Source organism: Protomyctophum parallelum (assembly GCF_964188405.1).
Source record: "Protomyctophum parallelum genome assembly, chromosome: 6".
NCBI classification, from domain to species: Eukaryota; Metazoa; Chordata; class Actinopteri; order Myctophiformes; family Myctophidae; genus Protomyctophum; species Protomyctophum parallelum.
This window is the reverse complement of record NC_139701.1, coordinates 19,016,609-19,040,106: the sequence shown is the minus strand read 5'-3', so window position 1 is coordinate 19,040,106 and position 23,498 is coordinate 19,016,609. Positions and strand designations below refer to the sequence as shown.

At 43.4% G+C, this 23,498-nt stretch overlaps 1 protein-coding gene across 3 annotated transcripts; it reads left to right on the top strand.

Annotated features, from left to right (window-relative positions):
• Positions 1–492: 492 nt before the first annotated feature.
• On the top strand, positions 493–20,212 carry usp46 (ubiquitin specific peptidase 46). 3 transcript variants are annotated; one of them, XR_014569327.1, is made up of 10 exons: positions 493–835; positions 2,956–3,036; positions 3,573–3,786; positions 5,938–6,188; positions 7,321–7,397; positions 7,741–7,824; positions 8,393–8,590; positions 13,110–13,188; positions 18,605–18,663; positions 20,175–20,212. XR_014569327.1 is itself a non-coding variant. In XM_083766357.1 (9 exons), the coding sequence occupies exons 1-9, from the start codon at positions 800–802 to the stop codon at positions 13,402–13,404; spliced, it is 1,089 nt and encodes a 362-aa protein (XP_083622483.1). In that variant the 5' UTR covers positions 493–799; the 3' UTR covers positions 13,405–14,685. The 3 variants fall into 3 exon arrangements, 2 of the variants coding, with proteins under 2 accessions (XP_083622483.1, XP_083622482.1); XM_083766357.1 differs by lacking the exons at positions 18,605–18,663; positions 20,175–20,212 and adding an exon at positions 13,330–14,685 and having other exon boundaries at positions 13,110–13,182; XM_083766356.1 differs by lacking the exons at positions 18,605–18,663; positions 20,175–20,212 and adding an exon at positions 13,365–14,685.
• Positions 20,213–23,498: the final 3,286 nt, after the last annotated feature.

The window sequence follows — 23,498 nt, the reverse complement described above, 5'->3', positions numbered from 1 at the left end:
TGAATTAGTTAGATTTTCGCTAGAAGCAGACTGTATCATATATGAGTGACTGACTGTTGCAAACGATACAGAGACACCTCCCTGACAATAACGCCGAGACAGCTTGTTTATTTTTGGACCACAACGCTTATAGTAGACGATATTAAGATCACCCCATGTTATTCTCCATAGAGAAACTACTTCCGTGAACCAGGGGAATCGTCGGGATGAGCGAGTTACGTCAGGACTTCGGTGCTCTATATATGTCTTTGGGAAAAACCATTGGGGAAAACAAACCCAAACTCCCATAAACCACCACGTCATACAAATGTCGGTGATTGGTTGCGCCTCAACCGGGCATTAACTCTAAAGCTTCCGTATGGCCTTTTTATCCTGTCAATCAAATATGGAAGCAACTCGACCAATCAGTTATAGACGTTTCTTCAAGGTGGGCGGGACTATACCATATTCTCGCCCAGCATGCTTGTGTGCTCTAATTTCTGCAATCAACCTGCTGGAACTTCGTCTATTTACTCCTCAGCAGAATGCATTTATTGTGTTCTGTTTCGTTATATTTGATAATATGTCCACTACAATGAAGACGTCTGGGTGCTGAGGGCTGTTTTATTTTAATTCATGGTCTCATATACTCCAGACATTGCTGTGTTTTAGCGTTGGAGGGCTTTCTTGCAGTCAGTGTGGCCTCCAGGCAGCCAGCCGCGGCTGCGAATTCACTCCATCTTCAAGCATTGTTGCCCTGCTCCGCTAAAAAGCATGTTTATTTCATAAAGATGACGGCGAGGTGGACACTGTAAACTAAATGACTGTCAGAAATATCGCCTCCATTTGTAATATGGTAAGTAAACTAGCCATTTCCCCCCTCTATCGATCGCCTGCAGGCTGCTGCTGCCACTGTCATGATGCACCTTAGCCTAGCCCTAGTACTCTATGTTGTGCCCCCTGAGAGTCCTTGCAGAGAGGATGCAAGAGGAGGCATGCTATTTACATCTTAAGGTCTACAAATGGTACCAAAAGGACCCTTTTAATTTGTACACAGAGTTTAAATGCATTAGAACACAGAGGGTTTTGACAGTGTAGCTGTCCCTATAGTGACTGTCTTGGCAGGAGGTGACATGCCTGGGCTGGCTCTGATTGTATAATCTGTTTCTGTTGGTGTCACACATGTAATCCTAAAGGGATGATGGTGGTATAATTTTGATTGCTCTGCTTGGGCTCCAGCTGCTCTGTCTGTGTTGTTTACAGTTAACACCTGTAGTTGTGAAAAGCGCTGGTTGAAGGCAGCCCTGCCTTGCTGCTCTGGTTTATAATACCAAGTTATTATTTTTATTTTTTACTTTGACGTGGTGTTATATCGCTAAAGTACCCATGTTTTACCATGATCATCATCATCAGTGTCATCACACAGTGTCTCAGCCTCCTGGAAACCCAGGGCCACTTTTACACAGTGAAGACATACTCGCATGTTTTACTTGAGTAAAGTATCAATACTGCAATGTAGATAATAATACTCTGTTATAAGTAACGTATTTAAGAAAAAAAAATATATATATACAAGTACTCAAAAGTATCAGGATCAAAATATTCTTGTAAAAGTACTCATTGTACAGCATGTCCCATTTGACAATTCACAATCTTTTGAAAATAGCAGATGATGTGGCACATTGTGAGCTTACATAACAGTATGTATATAGGGCTGAAGTGGTTACTGGTTAGTGTGTTTTGTAATAATAAACAACTACAAAGTAACTAACGTTTTGCCTCTGAGATGTAGTGGGGTCAAAGTATTAAATACTGAAGAAAGTAAAAAGTACCTAAACCTTTTACTTAAGTATAGTACTTGAGTATTGTTACTTCCACCACACGTTTAAACCAGTGCTTTTATTTACATAACCTATAACAGTCTGGATTGATTGGAGTTTGAGCATCTCCCCTCAGACTATCAGTGGCCAGAGACTGGAAGTCAGGGACTTTAGGTTATTTCATGTGCCTTAGCCTTAGCTGACTGACTGTTACTTACTCCTATCATGTCAATACTGTCATCATTGTCATGCATGTTTTTGTGTGGCGGCTTGAGTGGATAATGAAAGTAACTTTATTTTAAGTCTGTGGTTACTGGTTACCCAATTAAGTTAAGCTTTTTTTTTTATCATGATCTTAACTAAGTTGAAATGATGTGTGTATTTGTGCATTTGTGTGTACTTGTGAATGTGATGTGTGCATGCCAGATCCAGATATAAGTATACACGTGCAATGCATGCATGCATAACCTTGGGTTCAAAGTGTACTGTAAACGGAACAAAGAGGTATTCAGGGGTTTGTTTCGACTCAGAGAAATAACGGTCATTGGCTGTCAAAGCCGTCTAAGTGTCTCTTGTGTTCCTCAACAAAGCAGTGCCTCACAAGATTGACAAAGCTAAGAGGCTTTGAATTCTGAAATGTAAAAAGGGTCTGTCAAGAGATAAGTGGTGTGTGCCACATTCATGTTAAATACTCTTGAAATGTTGCAGTGTAATGACCCCTTTTCTAACTTGACAGACAGCCCCCGGACTCATTTAAACAAAGTATTCATGACTTTGTATGCTTTGTACGGGCACATTGAATGGTTCATGAAACCTGATAGACGGGAATGTAGTTGTCATAGGACAACACAGGAACTGTCACAGGAATAGAGTAATCAATGGCACTGAATGAGACGGGCTTATAAACTGTCTGGGTTCATCTCTTCAACAGAGCTTTGAAGCCTCCGGTTCCAGTAATCTGTTGCCGATGGTTGGACAATATTTCCATAATTATGCATTCGTTTTGCAGCTTCCTGGAAGCGGCGGAGGCCTTAGCGCCATCTTAGTAAACATTAACATAAGGCGTAGGCTGGAAGAGGATCTATATTTGCATACTGTACTTATTTAATATTCAACGCACAAGAGTTGATGTTTATTATTTTACCTTGTCTTTCAGGGCACCAATGCCTCTGCTCTGGAGAAAGACATTGGTCCGGAGCAGTTCCCAATCAATGAACACTACTTCGGATTGGTCAACGTAAGTGCCGCTAAAATAGCCCCATGATTCTCATCCATTATAACAGAGGTCATTGTCCAGAGCACCAGGCTGTTGTTTCAAAACAAATACCAGCACACAGAGTGTGAGTCACGTCCTCTATTGCTGTCTCTATTGAAGCAAACAGCTTGTGGTGGTGATGTTGTGGATGTGCCAGTAAGTCTCTTAATCTGAAGCCTCCCAGGCACCTGCCAGATGCACTGAGAGCAAAGTATTGATGAGTAAGGATCATATTCACTTGCTTACCTGATGGATGAAGTTTTGCCTTCAGGCTACGACCACAAACACAGCAACATATGGAATGGAGGTCCTTTTTCATTCGTTAACTTTAGCCGGTACTATTTGAAGGCTTTTGTAGAACACTGTTGTATTCTGTTCCTCTAACGGGAAGATGTCCCCCCCTCTCCGTTTTTTGTTTGTGTCATTCCCTCCTAAACTATCCTCCCTCTCACACTCTCTCTCTCTCACACACACACACACACACACACACACACGCGCGCACACATGCACACACACAGTTTGGAAACACATGTTACTGTAACTCGGTGCTGCAGGCCCTCTACTTCTGCCGACCCTTCCGGGAGAATGTGTTGGCCTACAAGGCTCAGCAGAAGAAGAAGGAGAACCTGCTCACGTGCCTGGCCGACCTCTTCCACAGCATCGCCACGCAGAAAAAGAAGGTGGGCGTCATCCCGCCCAAGAAGTTCATCTCGCGGCTACGCAAGGAGAACGGTGAGTACTTGTGAGCGTGTATATCCGCTCTGTTCGGTGCGTGACACCGGCCTGCAACCATGTATACAATATGCTTATTCTGCTCCTACTGGGGTCAGTGCCACCAAACAGAGAGCAAAGTTGGAATCAAGGGCAAGGGCAGGAGTCAGTGGTGGTTGAATATAAGGATAATTTTTTTCCACGTGAAGCTGTGTGAGCTTTGTTCCATCGGCAGATAGCCGAGTCGCGGTGCACCGGTAGCAGCGCAGGTGAGTTTGTTGGGGTGAAGGTCAGGTTTGTGCTGGCGGTAAGGTCGTCCAGAGCGGAGAAGTGGAATAGAGGCAGATTGTTCTCCCGTCGTCCCAACTTAGAGGAAGCTCTTTCTGTGAATGAACAATGCCCATCTCTGTTCAGACTGGGCTTTGGTCAGCTCTCTCTCTCTCTCTCTCTCTCTCTCTCTCTCTCTCTCTCTCTCTCTCTCTCTCTCTCTCTCCCCCCCCCCCAACTCTCACATTTCACCCATATTTCTGGCACAGGAGTGGAGTGTGATTGGACCTCTGTATTATCATCCGAGGCTGATGATTTGATGTGCAGTCGGCATCTTACTTGAGTGTTAATCAAATAAATGACATTGAAATCACACTGTCCCTCTTAACTTGACAAACAATAGCATTAGACGATTGAGGGTAAAACGTATAAGTCTGAAACAGGAGTGTGATCAGACCTCTGTATTATTGAAACAACGGTTTGTTTCAATTTCTGCAATCACCGTAAATGGGCTGTCACGATTACACATTTAAGTTGACGATTGATTGTCACACAAATAATTGAGATTAACAGTTTCCGTGCCTTGAATGGATTACTCCAGGTTAATGTCGCTGCCGTATCGGACATACCCGCCTTTTGTTTTATGTGTTTAATCCGCCGTAATGTAATGAATCAAAAGAAAATCCGTCTTCGTCGCGGAGTATGAGACTGGATGCCTTCGCTGTGATGTCGAAACCGGAAATCGTCACATGCTGTGGGCTGCTAGGGCTTCTGGGAAATTGAGGCCAATGGAAATGCATTGGGTGCAACGCCTCATTGAAACCAATCCTGTGTGCGTCTTCCGGGTGCACCAAGATGGTGGATGCTACACACAGATCATAACAAACCACGGGAGCTTTTTTTGATGGATTTTCGCGGATTAAAAGCCCAAATAATTCAGCGTATGCTCTAAAGGTAATACAACAATCTCGGCAGTGAAGGGGGGTTGATTAAAATGCGGGTTAATCGTAAAAAACAGTCAAACTGTTAACGAGTTTATTGTGTTTTTTGCATTAGAAATTCGAACATCATGAATATAAATTACATTTCTGTTTGCCTTCGTAATAAAAATGTGCACAGGGCAAATATGACAAATAACTGAAATTAAATTAAACTAGAAATTACTGGCATTTGTATACATTTTAGATCTGCTATTTCTGCATTCTTTTTGTATGCATTTCTGCTTCTTTCAACATGGAAACGATTATGACAATTATTGCGATTATCTCAAATAATTTTGATTAGACGATTATGTAATAATTGTGACAACCCAAACCATCTACCTTGGTGTAACAGTGGCTCAGGGTAGAGTGGCTGGTAGAGAGGCCAGACTCTCCCAGAGTTGGTGTCAAAGTGTCCTTGAGCAAGACACTGAAAACCTTAATTGCTCCCGATTTACCAGTTTGGTACCTCTTATTGAATTTTTCAATAACAGAAATCTCAAGAGACCTCGGGGGCAGGCAAATAATGAAAATACTTTGTTGCTGAGCAACAAATCTCACCTTCATGTCCCAATTTTTGTAAATAAGCCAATTCCCCGGCCTCGCATGTTGATACCTTGCATGGTTTCCTCCGGCGTATGTCCTCCGGTGTATGAATGAGTGTGTGAATGGGTGAATGTAATGCATATAGTACTTTGGATAAAAACGCTATTTAAATGCACCATTTACCATCTTAACCCATTTTGGGAGGGAACCCCTTTTGGTGTTGGCATCATGTCATGCTTTAGCTATTGAAAAATAGCAGATCTACAAGAGGTAGTTCTGCTATTTTTGAAAAATCGAAGAACGACTGACATAGAAACATAGCTGATCTCAGGTCAAAATGGGTTAACTGTGCGTTCAACCCCCCCCCCCCCCCCCCCAGACCTGTTCGACAACTACATGCAACAGGATGCCCACGAGTTCCTCAACTACCTCCTGAACACGGTGGCCGACATCCTGCAGGAGGAGAAGAAGCAGGAGAAACAGAACGGACGCCTGAAGAACAACGGCGGCCCCGTCGCCGCCGACACGGAGCCGGAGAACAAGACGCCGACGACGACGGAACCCACCTGGGTGCACGACATCTTCCAAGGCACGCTGACCAACGAGACGCGCTGCCTCAACTGTGAGACGGTAAGCGAGCGTTGGGTGGTTGCCTCGTTCTGAATGCCGTGGAGTCGGGAGCCGACGGTGAAGACGCCACAAAGAGTCTTTACAGTTGAAGAACAGACTGATTTCCTGACAAATTGAAGATCATGCTGTATTACTGACCATCCAGTAGTAGTTTAACGATTCGTCACTTCATGAGTTTGTCAAATAACACGGCTCAATTCCTTTCTGCCAGTGTGCTTCTTGGATCTCATCTAGTTTCTGCATGGCCTTGAGCGAGTCCTAAATACACTTACACCAAGCTGCCGCCGTTCAGTGTCTGTGCTAAGAATCACTGCCGTGCAGGCATAACTGCATAGCACATGATTAGACACAATCAGTTGTTGATGGTTCTTGATCTCTGCACAAACCCTTCTGACGATGGTCATTTTTTTTTTTTTTTTTTAAGATATTTTTTTGTGGCTTACGCCTTTATTGATTGATTGATTGAAGGGATAGAAAGTAGGCTGACAGGAAATGGGAGAGAGATGGGGGGATGACATGCGGTAAAGGCCGTGTCGGGTCCGGGAGTCGAACCCGCGGCACACCGCGACTGGATCACCAGTCCGGTGCCCAGACCGTTACGCTACGGCCTGGGCCACGATGGTCATTCTTAACGCCGGGGCTCCACTGGACACGTCAGCGTTGCGTCTCCGTCACCGCCAGGGAATGTTTCTTTTTTTAGTCGATGAAGGGTGGCTCCACTGCCTGCGATGCGTTGCGTTCGGTGACTGCTTTAAAATTGCCCCGGTTCGTTTTTTTTATTCACGTCACACGCGCCCGGTGGAGCCTCGCCGTAATCGTTCAATAGACTAATTACTGTACACTTACAGTAGCTCTGACATAATGACAGTCCTTTACAACACGGACACTATCAGACATGGTTACTGTGTGCAGTGCACTCTTATTTTTTTTGTCTTTTGTCTTGCATAAACCACTGTTCAATCCACAACCACAGTTGAGGGTGTATATTGTTGTATATTTTGGCCATTATTGATGGGGTTTCTTTTGAGTGTGACGTCTTTTACCCTGCTGTGTTTACAGTACCTTTCTTGCTCTCAGCTGCCTTAATTTCCCTCGCGGGATCAATAAAGGTCTCATCTTCTCCCTTCAACAGGTGAGCAGCAAAGATGAGGACTTTCTGGACCTGTCTGTGGATGTGGAGCAGAACACATCAATTACACACTGTCTCAGGTAGGCCATGACCCACTATTTATCCACACTGTCTCAGGTAGGCCATGACCCACTATTTATCCACGCTGTCTCAGGTAGGCCATGACCCACTATTTAGACTATAGCACCCTTTTATTTTTGAAAAATGTACCATTAATTATTTTTTAATTGTGTAATATCCTAGATTTGTTTGTTTTTAAAATTTGTAGAATTATTATTATTTTTTATTTAAAGAAAAACCTATTGATATATATATAAGTCACTGTTTGAGAAACACTGGCCTAACGTATATCAAACTTGGGGTTGAAATGAGGAAGGTTGAATCACTGCTCTATCCTAACCGATGCTTTGTTCTCCTCCACAGGGACTTCAGCAACACAGAGACCTTGTGCAGCGAATACAAATACTACTGTGAGACGTGCTGCAGCAAGCAGGAAGCACAGAAACGGTCAGTCACACACCCATGCCATGCAGAGTCTGAATCATAGTTCTTGGCGTTTTTTTTGGAGAGTTCAAAATGCTTGTCATGACTCACAGCGTGTCCCGGGTGGCGGATTGCTAAAGTTCTGAGCTGAAATGTTGCTGTCCTAGTTGCGACCGAAGGTCGCAGTTAACTATGGCCAGCGCTCGCCCAGCAGTCTGCTGTCACCCAGGCAGATATGTTGATCTGACCCCCATTCCAAAGCGCCAACGCTCGCCCAGCAGTCTGCTGTCACCCAGGCAGATCTGTTGATCTGACCCCCATTCCAAAGCGCCAACGCTCGCCCAGCAGTCTGCTGTCACCCAGGCAGATCTGTTGATCTGACCCCCATTCCAAAGCGCCAACGCTCGCCCAGCAGTCTGCTGTCACCCAGGCAGATATGTTGATCTGACCCCCATTCCAAAGCGCCAGCGCTCGCCCAGCAGTCTGCTGTCACCCAGGCGGATGCGTGCACGCAACCTCGCCCTCAGGCGTCTTACTGGTATAGTAGTACAAAGGTGTGTGTGTGTGTGTGTGTGTGTGCGTGCGTGTGTAGAATGCGTGTGAAGAAGCTGCCGATGATCCTGGCACTGCACCTGAAGAGGTTTAAGTACATGGAGCAGCTGCATCGCTACACCAAGCTGTCGTACCGCGTGGTCTTCCCTCTGGAGCTGCGTCTGTTCAACACGTCTGCCGACGCCGTCAACCTGGACCGCATGTACGACCTGGTGGCCGTGGTGGTCCACTGTGGCAGGTACGCTCACCACCAGACCCCTCCCCGTGGGGGTGCTTCAGTGCTTTCACCAGGAGGTTTTGGGAAGGGGAGTGCTGTTTTTTGTTACCCCATCGTCGTCCCCCGACTGAATCGGTGGTTGTCTTGCCCATACCCATTTCATACCCATACTTGAGTCAAACTGCTGGGCTCATTTGTTTGTTTTTGGAACACAGTTCTTATGTGCCGTGATACTAAACTTGTCTATTGGCATTCAGAATGGGGGAGGGGGGGGGGTGCCTGTACTAGTGTGCTGGGACTGAGTGAAGAAGATATTCCAAAGATGTTACATAACTCGTCAATAGCGCAAAGGTATTCACTCTCCTTTCATTGAAAGGAGAGTGGTTCATTGATAACTCTCGTCTTGTTGTCCCTGCACTCTGACATGTTGGTAGTGAGAATGTGTTGGTGAATGTGACGCACAGAGCTCCTGACTCACAATACCTGAGGCATAGTCTACAATGTCTTTAGAATCCTAAGGTTTCTGAAACCGGTGGTTCTCAAACTTTCAATGGCGACCAGCCGTGTGAGTGAGCAACTGAGCATGCATTAGTGCAGGCCTCTATTCTTTCTCTCTCTCTGTTAAGAACGATGAGAACGATGGCTTCAACTTTTGCATTGCAACTTTTCAGGAAAAGTTAGCTTGGATAGCTTGGATTCACCATTGATGATGTCACTGGTGGACGGGTTTCTGAACTGCCCACAGCCTTCCTATGAGACACAGACTGAGTAGGAAAAAATTGTGGTATTTTATCGTGAACATTAGTTGGGACCAATTATAGGAAGAGAAGTTGAAAAGTGATGAAGTGGTCCTTTAAGTCAGGCGCACTGACCATGCAGCCTCGAGGCTTGTGAGCTGCGCCCCAAGCGAGCTGCCAGGTGTGCGAGTGCCCGCGTTGAACAGTTGATGGCCCGTGCACTGACGAGCTTGCGGTCTCCGTTGTCGAGGCCGTAATCGTTTTATCACGTGAAGCTAAACGTGCTCCTCTCTCAGCCAATAATAGCCGAGTTTTCCCCATCCATCCTGGAGGAAACGCTATCGCCAGGGGGAAGACGCTGGCCGTCTGATTTGTCCAGCTGTCAATAACAGGGTCTGTGTGTCTGTCTCTGTCTGACTGACTCTGGAGCTACTCTAGCAAACCGATGGCCGATCATTGCCAAATTCTATTTGCACTCTCCTATGTCCAGCTTTGAGTGTTTGTTTAAACACAAACATAGTTTTGCTACCATTTCCTATGACTAGTTTTGACATTGATGACAAAAGTGAAGACGCAAATTGAAATTGGCCAGAATGAGATGATGATATGAGCGCTCCTCACTTCACACGGGTGTGATTTTATAGTCCTCTATTGATTGATATTTTATAATGAAATATTTAATATTCTTATAATGGAAGTGTGAATGGGGTTCTGATCGGGCTGAAACCTAGTGAATGGGGTTCGGATTTGGCTGAAACCTTCCCCAAATGTTACGTCATATAGATATGTCGTAGACGTAGACCAATGACATCCCAGTCTGGCCACATGGAGCTGGAGTGAACACATTGGAGCCACAGCGTGTGGATCCCTTTAGATCCACTTGGTTGTATTCAGCGCTCCCACCAGGGGAAATGATTACATCACTGCTTCTGGCTGTACTGCTGCTTGGTAGGGCATTAACATAATAATCGAATAGTCGACTAGTCGACTAGCAAAACACTAGTCGACACTGTTAATTGACATCCGATTATTCGCTAATATTATTTTTAATTATTTTTAATATTTTTTATGATTTTTGTTTTTTTCTTTTTCTTTTCTACAGCAGACATGCAGGCATGCAGCTGTGAGCTCGGTTGTTTTGTTGGTAGTTCGCCAACTTCAGTACTAATCCATTCCTGGCTGATTGTTTTCATATCATACAAGCCTACTGTACGTGGGTTTTGCCGTCACCCTCACTCGTCTGACTCGTGTAGGTGTGGTGGGCGGCGTATCGGCGGTGGCACTAGCAGCAGTCAAGACAGTTTTTCTTTGGGAAAAGTATATGTGATATGCCTCATAGGCTCATAAGATCAATGGGGACAACTACAGTGTGTAAATACGTTTACTATTGGTGAGTTTATTACTGTAGTTTGTTCAACAAGTTAGATTGGAGACGTGTCGTCGTCCGGTACAGTAAAGTATAGCAGGAGTTCCTCCTCGCTCTGCCCAATAGTATCCAGTTTGGTGACAGTCAAACTACAGTAGCTCTTGCCGTGATTTCATGTTTCTTCATGCTTATCCAACAAAAGTCTGCGTGCCGCGTGTGGCATTATTAAAAACAAACAGCGATGGCGCACGATCATAGTTCTAATACGTAGCCGCAAAAGACTCGCGATGGAGTTAAGTAGTTGATCATCTGATTCATAGCCTGGCAGCCTGCTAGCTAGCAAACCTCCTCCTTGCTTGTAGCTCCTTCTAAAAACCAAAGGAACTGTGATTGTAACTTGTTGTTGAACATTTAGGGTTGTATGAAAAACATCGCATGGTTCATTGCTCCAGTCTCCACTCTCCAAGCATTGTGAACAACGTAACATGCTATGATGCTCCATAGAACGGTCTTGTGCATAAAAAATAGCAGATCTACAAGCTCACAACGCGTCCATCCGTGAGTCATTGTGGACTTGCAACTTTGACTTGAAACAGCTGAGCTAATTTCGGCCAATCAGAGCGGCATTCAGCGTAATCTAGTAAGAGTGGCAACACTCGCATTGACTCCCACTGTAACAATGGAATGCGGAAGTGCTCATTCTATCTCAATGGGATAGTTCCAATGTTTGGAACTATAGCCCATAGGAAGTGTGTCGCCACTCTCTTAGTACTATTCCACTCGGCCTGCATTGATAGTGCATTCACCGCTCTGTTTTGCTTCGCTCGCTGGCTGTTTCATAACACGATGTTTTAATGCTTGATTGGATGGAATAAATATCATATTTTACCGCCGACTAATCGACTATAAATCGATTTTGATGGTAGTCGAGTCGACTATCAAAAATCACGTTTGGTTAATGCCCTACTGCTTGGTGACGCCACACATGATGAATTCTTTGCGTTAGAGCATGTCTCTTAAAACAGTTTGTTGCTGTTGGGCAAAAACCTCTTATCTCTATATTCTAAGCTTTTGTGGGTTTTTGTTGTTGTTGTGTGAACAGAATTATTGCATAATATATGCGCGCGCACACACACACACACTGTACCATATTGAATGGATCTCCCCTGCACTAATGCTGCACCAGCCACAGTTGACTGGTAATTATTGATTGTTATACATTAGTGCATTGGATCTGAAAGACCCCCAGGGGTCCTTAGCAAAATGTGTTAACTCCATCCCAACCAAGGGCGACATTGGACGAGATAAAAAATATGCTCGTAGATCGCCTAAGACGACATCGTCGACGAGATAAGGTTTTTTTAATGATTTTTACCGGCTCTTGGTGTCAACATCATCGATTCTTTTCCATTATCGGGTCCCGGGCTAGCGGCGATCCAAAAAACATGTATTGGAATTGAGCTCAGATTGAGGTGATCATACAAAACATCCATGTTGTTGGAGGTCAGTAAAAAAGCATCGTGACCTCGCAGGACCGTTTCCGAACACTTATGATGAAAATAACAGTATCTGCCCTCTGCCCCGGAAATTATTCCATGTTCCCGACACGCTTGTGTGGCCTGAAAACCGTGGCTCTCTGAGCCAATAGCGCCATCTAGTGGTCGGTGGGGAAAGTGGTTATAAAGCATCACTATCATTTTTATCCCACGATTTTTGTAACCCATTGTCAATTATCTAATGCATCACTATCATTTTAACCACTTAGTGTTTATTGTCCATTATAAACCCTAACCCTATATCCATTTATATGTTGGCCATTAAAAATATTGTTGAATAATTTTGATTATTTTCTTTTACATAAAACTCCTCTGGGGGGTCCCTTGCACAAAACATATTTTGTCCGCGGCAAAATATCTATCAATTTAGGCGTTTGATAACCATTGCATTAGTGAGTATTGTATTGACTGCAGCAAGCCCATGTGGTTATTTTGTCTGTGAAGCTAAGAGAAATGTCTCTGGATTTCTTAATGGCTCTTTTCAAGTTCCTAATGACTTTCGACTTGAAGAACTAAGTGAACCGCTCAGTGCCATGTTGTTGTTTGTTGAACCGCGCAGTGCCATGTAACATATTCCACAGGTTCTGGATTTGTTTCCCTAATATGCTGTGGCTCGGTTTCAGATATATGTTTCTCAGAGCTTATTGGGCTAATTTAAACCCTGTTCAGGAGGCCACAAACCCTGAGTTCTGACAGCTCAGAACTTGAGCTTTCACTATAATAATTTGACCCCAAAAGTGAAAATAACAGACAAGCTCACAACATGTCATTTCCTTTGCCTTTTATAACGAGTTTAAAAAGTGCTACAATGAGCAAATGCAAAAAATAAATACATACTGTAAGAAGCATCACACCTTCACTTGTGTCTTGTGTTCCCTCAGCGGACCCAACAGGGGACATTACATCACTATCGTGAAGAGTCACGGCTTCTGGCTGCTATTTGATGATGACATTGTAGAGGTATGTGTCTGTCTGTTTCTCTCTCTGTCTCTCTCTATCTCTGTGTTTCTCTCTCTCTCTCTCTCTCTCTCTCTCTCTCTGTCTCGCTCTCTATCTCTGTGTTTCTCTCTCTCTCTCTTAGCTGGTTTCATTGACATTTAGCGCCTCACCCTCTCCCTTGTCTCCTCCTGTTGCAGAAAATCGATGCCCAGGCTATCGAGGAGTTTTACGGTCTGACCTCGGACATCTCCAAGAACTCTGAGTCTGGATACATCCTCTTCTACCAGTCCAGGGAGTGACCTTTCTATCCCAAACCCACACCTCTCTGAGACTGGATACATCCTCTTCTACCAGTCCAGGGAGTGACCTTTCTATCCCAAACCCACACCTCTTTGCCGCTGCCACGAGACACGTGCCAATAACATTCTCCCCAAAGCCTGCCTCTCGGGTGTAACATGCACTTCATTTCCTCCATCCCCCCTCCCCCTCTGTCTTTCCTCCCGGCGCTCGGCATGCTGGGAACTCACTCTTCTTGAAACTCCAACCCCCTTCGATCACCTGCATTTTGACTGCACTTTAGAAAAGCAAAAGCAACAAGTGCTCTCTCTCACCGACAACGGAGACGAGGAGCAGAAGGGAGCGGAGTATCCCTCCTTCTGTTTTCCCTCAACAGCCCACCAGGGGTCACTCTATCTGTGGCTACCGAGAGAGAGCCATGCTTGGGCTGAAGGAACTTGGCTGCTGTCAGGTGTCGGTTCTCGTCATCTCTTATGCCTAAAACTGCCGATTTACAAGCCCTCCGACGCGTTCCGAACTTGTATATCTGTTATTTTAGGTGTGCGACGCTGGCGTGCAACTAAGTCTAAATCGGGCTTTTATGTAGATAAAGATCTCACTTCCACACCTGCCACCTCTCCTCTCATTAGGGCTATCCTCGACCCCGTCTCGTGTCTCGTCTGTGCCCCGCTGTAGAACTACGCGCCAGGATATGAAAGGTATGGCGCGTCTTGCCATTTCTGCGTGTTTTTTTTTGTTTATTTGTTTGTTTTTTTAACATTAAGCCATCTCAAGTTTCAACCGGGCCTCAATTCTTATTCGGAACTACTACGATAGCTGTCTGGTGAGCGGCGCGCGGGTGGGAAATGGTAGAAGACCCGGAGAGAATATCTTTGTTACATTGTCAAAGTTGTCGTCTGTCCTCTCGAATAGGTGTTGTTTTCCTTCTGAGCGTACACTCAGACTGTGTTCATTTAACAATGAGAGTGTATAAAATGGTCCTGGACCAATCCAATTCCATCCAGGTATGAGGATAACATGCATAATTCATCCTCCTTCCCATTTATAATGCGGTTGGTTGGTGCCACTTGTACACAGTTACAAATAGGTAAAGGTCCATTTGGTTACACTTAAATAAACTCTGGGGATTTTACTGTGTGTAGGAAGCCCTCACCAGTGTCCCCTGGAAACACTTTTTACCCCAAAGTTATAAATGCCCTATTTATTTATCTTATTTATTAACGTGTGTGTGTGTGTGTGTGTGTGTGTGTGTGTGTGTGTGTGTGTGTGTGTGTGTGTGTGTGTGTGTGTGTGTGTGTGTGTGTGTGTGTGTGTGTGTGTGTGTGTGTGTGTGTGTGTGTGTGTGTGTGTGTGTGTGTGTGTGTGTGTGTGTGTGTGTGTGTGTGTGTGTGATGAAAGACGAGGTGTATTTAATACACCCTTTTATAAGACAGATTTGTCTATGGCTGGACATGTTTGATGTGGATGGGTGGGTGTGAGTGGATGCTGTGGATCCATTTGTGTGTGTGCAGCAAAATAGTGATCAATAATGGAATCTTTGGGCGTATGGAATATATGCCGTAAGGACGCTTTTGAGGTGATTGTGTCAAGATAATGGAGAATTACACAGAAGTTAATGAGGTACTTTCCCCCACATTATAAGATCCCGCATCAGAACAATGGGATTTAGGTTAAACATTTACAAACATTCTCTTCAATTTAACCCTGGTGAGTGTTAAAAAGGGTCCATTCATTAGTGCAATAGAACATTACGTTTTTTCCAATTTAGTCAGTGAGACAAGTGTCACTGTTCTAGTGTTTGTGGTAGAGGTAGATAATGTGTCGTCCTCCCTAGTGCCAGCTGGTCTTATTCCGAAAGTAGCCAATCTACAAGCTTGTGTTCTTGTAGATCGTCTATTTCCGGCTCGCGAAATAAATGAAGTTAAGCATAAAAACTGCTGTATGTACTGTACATGCACAAGGAGACTTTCACCCTTCATGTGCAAACGAGCCCTACTGTAGTGTCGGCACCGCAGCATACGCTGGTCGCATGTCGCTCTTAACATTCCATTTCCTTTCCTCCTCTCTTTTTTTTAAAGAATATTTTACGTCAATGTATGTCAATGCCACTGTTTTGACCATTGCAATTTTAAAATTTCCATTCCAATGTCTGAGTGCTTTGTATGCGGAAAAGATCTTCATCGCTTTGTAAGCCCTCATTAGACACCTGATTCTATGGGATGACGCAAACCGTGTATCCCAGTTTTTAGTGTTCAGTGTTGCGTCAGTGTCTGTGTGAAATGTGCACAGTCTGCACACACAAACGACCTCCAGTTAGATTCTCCCGTGAAGCCGCAAGCATGTGTTACTGTCCCCCAACCCACCCTCCCTCTGCGGTGTAACTGGGCCACATTAAACGACCGCTTCTCGTTTTTTAGGGACATTCTGCTTGTCCCAGAAATAAACGTCCCATCTCAAACATAGTAAGTTGTAGAGGTAGGATTTAGTTGGTTTGTGGTCGTGTCTCCACGTGTTTGTTGATGAGAGGGGGCTAAACCGGGCAAAACGTGAGTCATGGGGCGGGGTTGCACCACCTGTAAAATGGCTTTTAAGTCAAGACTTGAACTTTACTAAAAGTACATTACTTGCACCACAGAAAATGGCTATAACGTATCTCTAAAATGGACTACTAAGCATGTACGTAAGCGTCTCCTTGCAATGGCAGACTGATTTGAATTAATTTAATTCATTTTAATATAATTTAATATTGTTTAATGAACGACTTATCCTTATCAGTGCATCCATTGAATGTTTGTTTATATTTATGCTTACATTTAACATTAATTCAACATCGTCAATGTTTTGGTATAAAATGTTAACCTGATAAATTATAATTCAACATAAGTTAATTGCATGCCTGCCTTTGAAGAAGACAATGGGAATAATAATGCTGGGTTATTGTTGTCCATTGAGTGAGTTAATGTCTGTACAATTTAGGCATTTGGCAGTTGTTCTTAACAACGACCAGAGTGACGTACAGTAAGCAAGGACAACACAAGGTAATACATCTCTCTGTATCTGTGTTTACAGATGGAGTCACTGTTGACTGGATCAGATGATATGTCATTGTGACGATTTTTTAGTTTTGGCTTTTATGCCTGTATTAGATAGGACAATAGGGGTACAGATGCACTGATACGCAGCCTAGCTGCCTGGACAGCTATGCCAGCCGTCCGGGCCAGAAATGATCTACAGAATATAGATTCATATTAACTTAGGACTTAAGTTATGTTCATTGGATGCAACCTTGCCCAGTCACTTACCTACTTAATCCAGGGGTCTATACATGGTGGTCTCCTTTTTCCCCGTCCACACAAAATATCGTAGTAAAAAATAGCCGATCTAGGTTGCAAGCTTGTAGATCGGCTATCTGCAGAACATTTGCCTATAATAATATGATATTGATATGCCTGAATATGGGCGCTAGGGTTTATGTTGCTAAGGATATCCATGTATGCTGTCTATCGCGTTGTCTCAGTCACTGGTTTAAGTCGAGAAGAATACGTGCCAAACTGGAGAAGCCGCTAATGACCTGGAGTTAACACAAACACTGTCTTTGTAAATTCACGCGCGTGTACATATATATACGTAGACGTAGAAAAGACTCCTGAAAATACAATGCTATTTTTCTAAAATCGGGAGCGTGAAATACTAAAGAGAGAAGGTGTTGTCTACCAAGGTTTTAGCTTAAATCTTGACAAAAAATAATCCATGTAAAGAAGTACTGTGCTATTTTACAATCAGCTAAATACATAATCAATGGCATCATCATCATCATCAAGCAATTAACAATCCATGGCGTCAGGGATGCTGTTTGGTGTCGGGTTGAACCAAGCCATGGGAGAGAAGAGTAAACCGCAACAGAACTTTTTGTTTTTCTCGTCTTTTCTTTTTTGTTAACGGGTGGGAACGGAGACATGCTGTCTGTGTCTACATAATATACGCTATGATCTTCCATTAACACTTATGCACACGCACTCACCGGGACCCCCAGTCATTGCACTTCTGAAGTGGTCTATATACACTAATAAATTAATGCCATACTTGATCATTCTATAGCATAACACAAAAGCTTCAAAAGTAGCTGATCTACAAGTTGGTAGATCTGATACTTTTGCTATATTTGAATTTTGGACATATAAGATTTCCACCCGACAGACTATTTCGTTGCCTTGGGGCAGAAACCTTGTATGTCCAATACTGTTAAACTTTTCAGGAAATTTAATTTAGCCAAAAATAAAATATTGAAAATATGGCAATATAAGGTTACCGCCCGATGGCAATGATATGGTCTTTATATGTCTCAATATACAATATACAAGACCTACATAACAGCCTAAATAACAGTGTATATGTCAATGTGATGTCGCTGTACCTAGGCTACCCAGTCTCACAGAAACACGGTAAAATAGCACAGAATTGCAATTCCGTACATACACGCCTAGAAAACCCCAAAATCCGTCCATATGGCACTGAAATCCTCCCCATAGACAATGACGGAGGGGCGCCGTCTCTACCGAACTTGAGCCACGGGAGACACTACGGAGCGGCCCTAAAAGGCAGAGAGTTGCCGTGTCGAGCGTTGTGAAGTTCGGTAGAGTTGTTACCTGATATGGACAGAATAGTAAATAATGTCAAAGGGATTCATCCCAGTCACGATGAAATAGCACTTCCATACTAGTGAAAGCCATGCCTCCGTCGGGGTCAAAACGGTAGTCGTGCAATATGTATGGATTTTGGGGATTATTAGGCGTGTAGGCACGGAATTGCAATTCCGTGCCATTTTGGCGTATTTCTGTGAGATGGGGTTGATCTAGGAGACCTCGGGTGCAATGCATTGTGGGGGACTGCAGCAGGTTGTGTTCTGCTGCGAGAGAGGTGAGGAGAGAACAGGAGGGGGCGATGGAGAGCCCTTCCTTCTCCGCTGAGCCGGGTCAACTGAAAGTGCACTTTATCAGTTGAGCGTCAATGCTTTAACATGAAGAACCACATTCTAACACTACCTTTTGGGGGAATTTTCATTTTCATTCTGTTCAATAAAATGGACTTTATCAAAACAACTTGACGGATTTGGTTCTTCATTCTTTCGCTTGTCTTACAGATGTAGACTAAAGGCCGGTGGTGAGGTGACCACCGGAGCTGAAATAACATTGAGCGGTGGTGAGTAAAAAGAAGGGCTGGGGCGGTGGTGGTGGTTTGCTCTTCACCGTGGCTCGTGACGTAATGTTGTAGTTCGGTGGTCACCTAACCACTGAAAATCTATGTATGTATGTATGGGCCTTTAGACGTAGTTGAATATATTTGATGTACTGTGCAGATTTATCAGGCCGGTGTTTCTGTTTTGTACCATATTGTTACCAGATCAGTGGTTAAAAGACCACTTCACCCATTTCCAACCTATATCTTCATACAGCATACCAGTGACATCATCATTTAATAGGCAGGTTTTTTCTTTTCTTTCTCTTTTAAACATTTCTTATTAACGTGAGAACCAATAGCTTTGTTATACAGTAGCATGCTAATTTGGTTTTCTGAACTGTCCACAGCCTGAATAGAAATTAATGGCACCATTATTATGGGCCAGTTTGACCCGATCAAGACTAAGAGCCTTTGCTCGTCATTCAATTACATTGGAGCATATGAGTGTGCAGGTTTATTATTTTATTCGTATACTTTTCAAACCAGCATTTCAACCAAGTGATTTGCATATTTAATTTGTTTTCAAAGAGCTAGTTTGCTCACATTTCGGTAGCTCTGAGTTCAGTTGCTCTTGCTTGTCTTCTCATTGTTACTTTGCCACAAAATTATCTGTCGAACTCAAAATCCTCTCCTTTTGTCATTTCAACAATTGCCTCCAAGGCTGTTCTCTTTTCACCCTTTCTGTGTTGCTTCACAGTATTCTTCTGAGAAGAGGAAATGAGTGCAAGAAGACATTAAATTAGCAGCAGCCCTAACGTAATCACACATTTCATTTGGCCCCAAACCACCTCGCATGTCGTCCGGTTCATACAAATTAGTAACAGTTTTAAGATGAGACCATCGAACCATGTCTTCGTCATCGCCTCAATGGGAAATTAGTTTTGGACATACAGGCTGCCACAAAGTGGAAACAAATTAAACAATGTATAGGTGTGGTACAATTCAAGTACCTAGGTGTGGTACAATTGAGGTATTTTTTTAAACTTATATTGTACTTATTTGAAACCTTGAGTTAATAGTTACTTTTTAAATTATTATTTCTATACAGCCCTATTTAAACTTTGGCTATCTACAAGCACACAGCTTGTAGATCTGCTACAGATTTATCCCCCAAAAAGCATGGCCACACGCAACAAAAAGTAATATTCCGCATTTGCGGCACCCCCTATGGATGCAAATGGAATTTCTTTGGGCTCTCCATTGATTAAACCACCCTCGACGTGAATAAAATGTGGGGTGGATTCGGTTCGTTATTTGTGTCATTTGGTGTGAAACGGGCCCCTTCCACTAACTTTGGAACCCGATCAAAGTGCTGCCTGTGGTGTTTTAATGGATAGGTTTTGTGAGATTTTGCACAAAAGGTGGAAGAGCAAAAAGTGTGAATTATAGTATGATGATGATTTGCATAAGAAAACATACATAAGTAACATTATTTTTGTAGTAACATAACTTATTTTATTTTGCATAATAAGTCACAGTGAAGAGATGCTTCACACTTGAGCCCCGGCAGGTAAGTTCTATTTTACCATTCTTTGTCATTGTAATTGTTACCACAACCAACTCACATACTATACACTGACACCACACCGCGTATTCTGGGCGGAGTCACCACCCCCAGGGTAAGTTGTGATTTGCTCTCGTTCACTGCGATGCAATTTGCGGCATTTCCAAAACAATATTGCGCAGAGTAGCGATTATCAAGCGTATTTGCAATGCCTCATCGGTGACGCCACCCATCACATCATGAGCTAGATGTAATCTGATCTCCAAGTCAACTACACAGGTATTCATACAAGCCCACCTCACCCTCTATTGTCTTATCTTTGACCCATTAACACCTGAGGCCGATTCTACAAATATCTTATTATTAATCAGTAGTTCTCTCACTTTCAAATGTTCAAATATAGCTGTACAAGCGTGTCACAATGTGACACACTGTGAGCTTGTAGATCTACTATTTTTGAATAGCCAACGCAGAAATAAAAAATGACACTTTCCTAGTATCACTTCTTTTCTCAACAAGAAATGGAACCCAATATCTTCTGGTTTATTCATTTTATATTGCACACAATTTCATGTGACCTAATTCTAAACGACCTGGTCAGTCCATGAAATGGTTAAATAGGAATGGAAAGTGAAAACGAATGATGTCTCATTAATTGCCGTCATACCTTTTGTTCACAAAGAGGAGCAGATGATATACAGAAATGTTATTCATGATAACATGTTATACCCACTGAATTCATAATGGTGAGATTATTTCTCAGTTTTATCCTCCATGCACGTTAACACCATCGGGGTCCATGACGTAAATCACTGTCAAGTTCAAGTGCACGGTAATGTTCAAGTGCACGATCATGTTCAAGTGCTATGAAAACTGATCCATCGTCAGCAAGCCTAGAGGCCCTTGCTGACGATGGGCACATTTTATTAATGCATTAAATAGGCCCTCAAGGTGTTAACGGTGAGATTGTGATCGTCACTGCACAGAGTTGTCCATCTCTGACCAATCAGGCTCAAATATCCAGGAATAATTAAGAGCTATCAGACATATTAAATATCCAGGAATAATGAAGAGACATCAGACGTATTAAATATCCAGGAATAATGACGAGTTATCAGACATCTGAGACTCTCTGCATGTTTCAGTGTGTGATGCATTTTATTTTCTTCAGTATTTACTTCTATTGCACTTTTACTTCTACCACACTACATTTCAGAGGGAAATATTGTACTTTTACCCCACTACAATTATACGAAAACTTTAGTTGCTAGTAGATTTGGATTATTATTCCAAAACACTAACACTTCAGCCCTGTATATTTCGGCCATTTTAAAATAGCCCATGTGACGTGCTGAGCTTCTAGATCCGCTGTAAGATTTTCTTTTATAGATTTCGATTATTTTCTTATTTTCTAAAATCATTCTGCACACTGAGTACTTTTACTTGTGTTACTTTAAGTATATTTTGTTGCCGATATTTTTGTACTTTTACTCGAGTACACTTTTAATACAGGTCATCTATTTGTAACAGAGTATTTGTATGTATGTATGTATGTATGTATGTATGTATGGATACTTTCACTTATGTAAAACATATGAGTAGGCATTTACACATTTACAACTGACATCAGCTTCCCGAAACACAACTTGTGATTGGTAGCATCATGTCCCACGTTAAGCAATTTATGGGTCAGTGTTCCATAATACTGTATCTGTCAGTGAGTGTGTATATTGAAAGTGTCATCTGGTGTGTCACAGAGCAGTGCATCACACTGGCTGTCAAAAGACTCATGCATTAGAGGAATTATTGTAATTACCCATAATGGTTATAATTACAGGCATAATTGCCTCTAGTCTAGAGCATTAACAGCATGCTGGTGGTCATTGTGTGCTATTGCTCACCCGATGACACAGATTCTAATTTGTGTGGACGAACAGTATCTCCATTTGGGTCAGACTTCCGTGGGCCATTAAACCTGAGTTATATACTTGGTTGTGCATCGTGTCGTGCACTGAAAATGATCTACAAGCTCCACAGCTAAGTGTAAATCTCCATGGCTAAGTGTCCCACCCCCACGTACAATTTTATGGGAAGGGGACGAGTGGACCATGGTTTCTTGTGTTCTAACATCTCCTTCCTGAGATACAGCAGGACTCCTGCTGTAAGGAGTATAGGGTTCATGACGGACAGACACTGGTCATCATGTGCCGTCACAATTAAGAGCATCCAACACGCTATGGAAGCCACAGGTGGCCTCGGAAATTACGCCCCCGGCTGTCTCTTTCCCTGAAAAGATCCCAATGCACACGGTGGACTTCTATCAGACACATTTTACCCCCCACAAAGAGCTTTATGAAACCAAATGTACACGCAGAGATGACACACACACACACACACACACACACACACACACACAAACAGTACACGCATGATGCATGCAGGCCATCGTGGAGAACCTTTACCAGCATCGACAGGCGTTGCGATGATGAATGTGATTGCAGTGAAAGCAGAAAAGGACAATAATGAAGCGATATGCGTCATGATGAATGCCAGTCTCTCTGTTGTGGCAACGAACTAATGTTTTAGGGGCTCATTGTCTTGCTCAAGGAAGGACACTAACCCAGGGGGAGCTGGGGATTGAACTGAGAACCTTCTGATTCCCAGGCGGCCCGCTCTACCACCTAATCGGTAATTGTCGGATAGATGAGTTTATGCTCATGTTTGAAATGTAGCGATTTTTTAAAAAGAAGACATTTTCTCATTATTTGAGGTATTAAGTTGTTTTGAGAACGTCCATGATCTGTGCCAGTAAACAGAACTCATCTCTGTAGGCAGACTCATCATTGTTGATAAACCTATCTATCACTGTCGTGTCCATCAGCATACTTCAGGATGATGTTGGAGTTGCGTGTGTGGCGGCGCAGTCATGTGTGTACAGGGAGTAGAGGAGAGGGCTCAGCATGCATCCTTGGGGTGCTCCAGTGCATCTGGGATGTTGTGTGTGTGCAGGAAGTGTGATGTAATGCGGTTGTGCAGTGGTTTAAATGCCGAAGCAGAGATGTGTGTTCATTCCACAGTCTCAACCAGGACACTTACCCGAGCCCATCACAACTGTTCCTCATGCCCTCCTTTTGTCTCTACACACTCAAAGGCATGCCTGCGTGGTGCCTGCGTGGTGCCTGCGTGGTGCCTGCGTGGTGCCTGCGTGGCATATCAAACCGTATGTGTGTCACAATGTTGGTAATGGTATCACACCGTGATCTGACTGCCATGTCTCTGTGTGACTGTGACA

What these genes read in the sequence shown, in the direction of transcription:
- usp46 (XM_083766356.1), top strand. Translation starts at nt 800, where the DNA reads ATGACTGTCAGAAATATCGCCTCCATTTGTAATATG. An exon ending in TCAATTACACACTGTCTCAG is followed by an intron (nt 7,398 to 7,740) that starts GTAGGCCATGAC and finishes TCTCCTCCACAG; the next exon opens with GGACTTCAGCAACACAGAGA. An exon ending in TTGATGATGACATTGTAGAG is followed by an intron (nt 13,189 to 13,364) that starts GTATGTGTCTGT and finishes CTCCTGTTGCAG; the next exon opens with AAAATCGATGCCCAGGCTAT.